Source organism: Eucalyptus grandis, chromosome 2 (assembly GCF_016545825.1).
Source record: "Eucalyptus grandis isolate ANBG69807.140 chromosome 2, ASM1654582v1, whole genome shotgun sequence".
Lineage (NCBI taxonomy): Eukaryota > Viridiplantae > Streptophyta > Magnoliopsida > Myrtales > Myrtaceae > Eucalyptus > Eucalyptus grandis.
Genome location: NC_052613.1, coordinates 19,725,316 through 19,732,758, shown reverse-complemented (window position 1 = coordinate 19,732,758; position 7,443 = coordinate 19,725,316). Strand labels below are relative to the sequence as shown.

Sequence of the window (7,443 nt, the reverse complement as noted above, 5' to 3'; positions counted from 1 at the left end):
AAATTGAGGTGGTTACATAACCCGTCATCAACTAAAATCTCAGCACCTCAATTTCAAACCATATTTTCATATCGTTGAATTTGACCCTAGTTAAGCCCTAAACATGTGAGTTTCAAGAATTCTTGAGTTCGTGCCTTGATTATTAGTATACTCGAATTTGAAATGTTATATTTTCTGCAAAATTCAACGATAAATTTAAAATTAATACCCTCGATCCGGCACTTCAATCATTGATTGAACCATGAAAAGTTAATAAAAAGTTCATCCAGCCATCCACAAATATAAAACATCACTAGAGTAATAATATATTTGAGTTGCAAAAATCTAGATGTTCAAAATTTAAGACTTCATTCGTTTCGTAGAAAATGTGGCATTCAGTGTTCATCTGGAATTTGAAAATGAATTAGAAAATATTTTTATTGTTTGGTGGGGAAAATCTTTTCCTTCCATGCACTTCTTTCAATAATTTTTTTTTAATAATTTTATTATTTTAAAATCGATTTTTAATTATTTTTCCTTTTTCTTTCTTTTTCTTATTATTCTTTCTCGATTGATCGCCAGCTATGGTGGTTGCCGACAATTAACCACAGGTGAGCTCGAGCCTTCTTGGCTAGGGGCAAGGCTCTACATCTTTTGATCGGACGAAGCTGAGCTCGCCCAAGGTCATCGATACGAGTGTTGAGCTCGAGGTGCAAATTGAGCTCAAAACTCAACTCGAGCTCAATGGATTATTATAATTTCGTTCGAGCTTGACTCAACTAGAATATGGAGATACTCAACTAAGATCAATATATGAAGGCACTCGAGCTCGACCTTAACGAAGGTCGAAATGTTTATTGTTAACTGATACTAATCTCTTTACAAATATAATATAAGTTCGATCACGCATGCTAACCCGCTTAGCTGAGAATTGATGAGCTTAGATAAGAACATTTGAATAGCTTCAAACTCGAGCTTGACTCAAAATCAAAGTCAATCGTGAGTAGTCATTCAATCGATTTGAAGCCGTTTGTAAATAGTTTGATTCAATTTCACCCAATAATTAAAAAGGGCAAATTTTCTGACCCCGAGCAATTGGGTGCAACAACCCTCTTCGGTGCAATCTCGATTCGAAACTCTATTTCAAGATTTTTATTTTATATATAATAGAAAGTGTCGAATGAAAAAGAATAATATAAATAAACAAGAAATGAAATAAACAATAGGAAAATTACGAAGAATTCCCTCCAAAATCGCCTCCCGCTCCCATTTTCCCTCCAAACCCTAATCCATCTCTCTCTCTCTCTCTCTCTCTCTCTCTCTCTCTCTCATACTGATCATCGACGGGGACCGTTTGATTCCTCCGGTTCTCGGCTGCCAGCCCAATCCGATAACGCCGGCGTGTTCTCGCGGTTGAAGCGAACGAGATGACCTCGGTCGGCGGCGGCGGCGGCGGCGACGGCGGAGACCCCGCCGCGCCGATCACCAATGCCGATTCCGTTCCCGCTAGGACCCTGCCTACCGATCGCGAATCCTCCCTCTCTTCGTCCTCTGGTAAGCCGGAAAAACCTTACTTTTGCGGTTTTGCTACTCTATGCGTGCCTGTTTCACTGCTTCGCTTCCAAATTTGTGGGTAGTTTTTGCATTTTCAATGCGTTTCGGTTGGATTTCTCTAAATTTCGTGAGCAATGTTGGGGGAAAAAAAACATTTTTTTGGGTCTTTGCGATGGTACGGAGGATCGAGTTTGTAAACTGAGTGGTTATGAGAGTGAATTAGGGGATGCGTCTGCACGTGAACGTGTTTCGGCGTGATTTGTTTCGATCATGTTGTCCGCAGTTGGTGTTGTCCTCGTGCTCTTCTGATGTGCTGTGTTGCCGATGATAGAATCAGGTGACGTGATGGAAGGAGAGACCTTGGACGAGCTTTATGTGGAAAGCACGATGCGGTTCGATGATACTGTCCCATTAGACGGTGCATTTCAGACCCAGATCCTAGATACAGGTGGAGAGACCCAATTGGTCGATTTCGGGGGTGAAACTCAAGTGATTGATTGCGAAGATGGCATCGGGGATGTTGAGACACAGCTCTTATTAGATGGCTGTGATACTCAAGTCGCTTTTGATAGTGATGGTGAAGATACGGGTGGAACTGAAGTCCTGGGTTCTGATGATGAGGTATCGGATGGTGGCGTGCACCGGGAAGGTGGTTGTTCTAGGGATGAGAAGAAGATGTCCTGCAGTCCTTTTAGCAAGGATAGCGAGACCAAGGAGCAATCCGCTGCTTTGACTGATGAACCGTGCAGTTCAGGTGAGCTTGTTCAGATTCTATGCAAGCATTATGTCTAATCATTTTCATAAGCCATACAAACGACTTCATGCTTTTGTGGCCATCTTTTCTTCCTAGTTGGTTGGTGGATTTGTTTTGTTTATTGCATCGGATGGGTTCTTTGTAGGTTGGGAAATCTTCCCAAGAAATATCATCATAGTGAAAATTGATGAAACATTAGTAGCAGGAGATCTTCTATTGGATGCTCATTCAGATATATTTTCTTGTGTACTCACCCTCTTGGAAAGCATGCGAGTTCAGCAGTAAATCCACTTAATGTCCCTGTCTTGTGTTCTCCTGAGTTTATCATTTCCTCTTGAGTCTGACATTCTGTTGTTGCTTAGCTTTTTTTATTCTTGTGCCACCATGGTATGAAGGTACCAGACCATTGGTGGTGAACCGTACGTTTTCGCTCTCATGCGGAAAACTTACGTGTGATTTTCTTTTTTAAAACAAATCGCATGGTTGAAATATCTGTCTAGCAATGAATTTAACCCCTCACAAGAATGACGATCAGGTTTTTAAGATTTCTGGCTGTCGCTTTGGAACGAATTATTCACATTACTGCATCATTTCTTCTTGTTATGGTGTGTGATGTCAAATATTGTTCTTATTCTTTTTGCTGAATTGTCCAATAGTTTCAGAGACTGTAAAGATGACTGAGTAACCTTCTTTATTCTGTAGGGAATTGTATTTCCAAAATGCCAATTATCAGCTTAGGTCCTTATAAAGTGGTCGAATACTGAATCAGTGAATGTTCTGTTGCACCTTTTCTGTAGTAATTATTCACTTCCATTATGGTGCACTAATGTTTTCTGCCTTTTCAAATCCTGATCATCTGTGTCAGTGTGATACAGATTGGAAAATTAGGAAGTTCTGCTTCTTTGGAACTTAATGTCTTAGTTTGTTAATAATGGTCAATGTTATGGTATGTCAGTGCTCCTGCCTTGTAATTGTTGCTATGCTTCCTTGGTCTTCATCCTGTTCTTCTCTTGCTTAGGTTCTGTCAGAAGGGGATTTACTTCAATTCGTGCAGCATCCCTCCGAGCATCTGGTTTAGCTGCTCGCAGCATGTTCCTGAATGGTGCTAGTAGTGCTAGCATGAGGCAGTCTTCAGAAGAACAGGCTGGTGAAGATAATGGAACATCTTTTGGAGGTGCTTATATCAAATCTGGTGAAGAATTTGATCAGGACTGTGATGCTGAGACTAAAATTGAAAATACAGAGGAGATGGAACATGGGAAGAAGTGCAAAATAGGAGTTGCACTGTTAGAAGACTCTTTGCAGAGGATGTTGTTGACACCATGCCTGATGAGACAGCTGACTCAAAGGAAGTTCCTCTTGGAAATGACAAACTTGCTGGATTAAGCTATGTAGAATCTCAAGAACCGGGAGATCTTTCTCAGGCAAATGCACTTGATTTTGTTGACAGGTTTCTGAAGGACAATGTTGAGCAACTTGATGAAGAGCTTGACTTTGGAAAGACCATTGGAAGAAAACCATTATCAATCTCGTGTGCAGAAGGGCCACGGAATTTGGCCAAGAGTGCAAGTAGAATAACTGTAAGAGCAGAGGTTTTTGACTGGGATGATGGACGCGAGGATGAGGGTGGTGGAGATATTTTTTGCAGGAGGAGGGAAGATTTCTTTGATGGTGGGAGCAGTAAGGGCAGATCCCTGACCTTGCCCAGCAAGCACAGAAACAGATTTCAAGACGGTCAAGCAGATAGGGACGAACCATCGAGTGCCCCCTGCAAAACAACTGGCGTACTTCATTCTGATTCAAATGCAATTCGGAGAATGGGTGGAAAAAGTCAGATGTTGGCCAAAGCGGCTCAAATGAATCACAAAAGGGATCTTGCAAATCAGTTGGATGAACAGTCTAAGATAGATTCTTCAAGAGACAGCTTGGGGGCAATTGCTGTTGATGCTTGTGTGCCAGACATGCTCAATGTCGGCTTTGACACTCAACTGGCTGCAGAGGCTATGGAAGAATTATGCCAGGGGGAGGCCCTTCCTAGGGAGGATAATTGTGATATCAGCATTTCTACAAGAAAGTTGAGAAGCACAAAGAGAGATGATAATGAACAAAGTAAAAAGCCATCTATCTCCCTGCAGAAGCGTTCCAAGGATAAGAAGAGGTGCCGCAGTTCTGGACAAAAAACTCACAACTTGGATATGACTGACGCTACTGCCAATATGAGTGAAAAGTCGAATAAGTTGCCTTCCGAGAACTTACAGTATAGAAACAGGGAATCTCTTGGAAGATGCCAAGCTGGTGAGTTTGGTAAACGAATTGCCACCAGAACATCGAATGGAGTTACTTTTGCCAGCAAGCAGCAATTACTAGGCAAAGGTGGTTTCTTTACATCCATTGCTAGGAGAACCAGATCTTCCTTGGCACTTAATCAAGTGCAAAGGACAGAATGTTTATCAAGCAACCACACTAAAGCAACAGATGGTGCAGAGAATGTTGAGGTACGTAAAAGGAAAAGAAGCACCCAAGAAGGAAGAAGCAGCAAAAAAAGTGATGATGACTCAATGGTCAAGGCTAGAGGAAATTCACCGGAGCAACTCTTTGCAGTAGAAAGGGCAAGAGGTCTGTTAGACGGATGAAATCTGATGCTACAAGAAAGAGTGATCTGGAAGTACAGTTGCCAGCTCAAAATTTTGAAGCTGGACTAGAGAATGCCACTAGTGAGACCACTTCTTTCAAGTTGAATAGGGAACCGTTAGCTAAAGGTTTAAACATGACTGACACAATTGGACAGTCTGAGAGAAATGGGGATGTGGGCGCCACATCATCCACTGAGAATTCAGAAGCAAATGCCATTTTAGATCATACTTCAGGAGAAAAATGTAATGGAAATTCAGCTCATACTACCCCTATTAACTGTTCAACGGCCTTCAATGATGCTTCGCCGGTTTGTGTGGGGAATGGTTATATGTCTCCATCGTGCAAGAAGAACCTTTCAAGATCATACCTCAGGAACGAAATTAAGAGCTTAAGTGCAACAGGACCACAACCTTCTTCAGCATATAAGGATATGCGGAAGAGGAGAGACATGAGTGACATTTGTGTCTTGTACAGCCACCACTTGGATGATGATATTATCAAGCAGCAGAAAAAGGTATTACCTGTGATTTTCCAAATTTTTTGCCAGGAATCAATTTTTGTTTAAAATGTGTCTCGTGGTTCTCTCGTGCAGATCTTGGCTCGTCTAGGAGCTTCTGCAGTGTCTTCTATTGCTGAAGCCACACATTTCATAACAGATAAATTCGTGCGTACAAGAAATATGTTAGAAGCAATTGCTTCTGGAAAGCCGGTAGTTACCCATTTATGGCTTGAGAGTTGTGGACAAGCAAACTGCTTTCTCGATGAGAGAAATTACATACTAAGAGATGCTAAGAAGGAGAAGCAATTCGGCTTCAGTATGCCCGTTTCATTGGCACGCGCATGCCAGCATCCACTTTTACTGGTAAGGTTTGATTTGTTTTTACTTAGGCCATCATAGGATCATTGTTATTTTGTCGGCACATTCAAAACAGTATCTCTGCAGGGTCGAAGAGTTTTGATCACCTCAAATGCAAAGCCTGGTAAAGACATAATATCAAGTCTAGTCAAAGCAGTTGGTGGCCAAGTATGTAGTACATAGCTTCTCTCAAGCATTTATTGTTTCCATTACAGTATTGTCAGTTCAAATTCTTATCTTATTCTGACTTTTGAATGATTTCAGCCAGTAGAGAGAATTGGAAGATCTGCTTTGAGAGATGATAAATTAACAGATGATTTGTTGATTTTATCCTGTGAGGACGACTATGACACGTGCCTTCCTTTCCTTGAGAAAGGTCAAGAGTGATGATTTTTTTTGGACTTTCCTAATCCCATTAAAATGCGACGTGTAGAGACTTGATCATGTTCTCTTGTCCATGCAGGAGTAACCGTATATAGTTCAGAGCTTCTGCTGAACGGGATAGTTACTCAAAAGCTGGAATATGAAAGGTTAGTTTCCTCAAATGTACTACTGTGAACAAAAATGAATTGTTTGTGTGAGAGAGTTGGAGGGTGGTTTTTTCATCTGTCTTAGAATTTCTTTATCATTATTATTCTTCGGGGCCATTACCTGTCTTCTTACTTATTCTTGTTTTTTTATCTGTTGTCGTGCTTATGAAAGTACATCAATTATCAAATTTTAGAGAGCTTGAAATGAGTACCGAATGCTTTGGCAAGTTTTCACTTTGGTTTTCCTAATATACTTGCTTTACATGATTGCAGGCACTGTCTCTTTGCAGATCATGTTAAAAGAACTCGCTCGACGATTTGGCTGAAAAAAGATGGTAACAATTTTGTTCCTGTGACCAAACTTAAATAGAAGGGGTAAGCCTCTTCTGTCCTAACGCCTGCATGTGTTGGCTTGGCTTGATACCGTAGCTATGCAGTGTTTTGTATATAGTATGCTGTACCGAGTTCACATGTTGTTCAAAGGAAATTATTTATTTGTCTAGAGCACTTTATTATGCAAGGGGGGTTTAGGACTACCATTCAATTGATTCTTTCTTGTTTTGCAATGAAATGGATTCTAAAGCTGCTATTAAAATGAAGTGAAATGAAGAAGAATGATCCATTTTTACTGGAATTAGAATGTTATATTTTCTGCAGCTTTTAGTTAAATCTCCGGCATTCCTAAAGATGAAAAGATTGCAAAGTGTTGATTTCTTATGGTGTTTATTGAACTGTGGAAGATTTTATTGGCAAATTTCTTCAGCCACGGACACCACACAATTTTTGTGGAATAGATTGTGCCAATCCATAATTCATTTGGCATGGAAGAGTTTAACCTGCCTATCCATTCCAATCAACGGATAAGAAAGCCATTCTCACTGGACGGTACTCTTAGGTGTCTTTGGGATTCTTTTATTTTTGTTAGAAAACTGAATGTTGTTATGTGGATCACACAAGTTGAATTCATCCCTTGTTCTTTTCCTTTTCATTCACTCGGATCTCATCCCTTTCATCGATTTTGTGTCCATCCTTCTTTTCTTTTGAAAAAAGGGAAGGAGAAGGATTTTCCTTGGTGGATCCCTCTTGTGCCTGCTTAGTCCTCTTCATTAAAAGTTGTTTGATATTTCTACATCTGT

The 7,443-nt window shown here is 40.6% G+C and overlaps 1 protein-coding gene across 1 annotated transcript; it reads left to right on the top strand.

Annotated features, from left to right (window-relative positions):
• Positions 1-3,519: 3,519 nt before the first annotated feature.
• On the top strand, positions 3,520-6,963 carry LOC104429753. Its single transcript, XM_010042579.3, is given in 7 exon segments — positions 3,520-4,896; positions 4,899-5,435; positions 5,514-5,783; positions 5,865-5,945; positions 6,042-6,153; positions 6,241-6,307; positions 6,581-6,963. Coding segments are annotated over 7 exon segments (2,451 nt in total). The 5' UTR covers positions 3,520-3,609; the 3' UTR covers positions 6,678-6,963.
• The last annotated feature ends 480 nt before the right edge of the window (positions 6,964-7,443 follow it).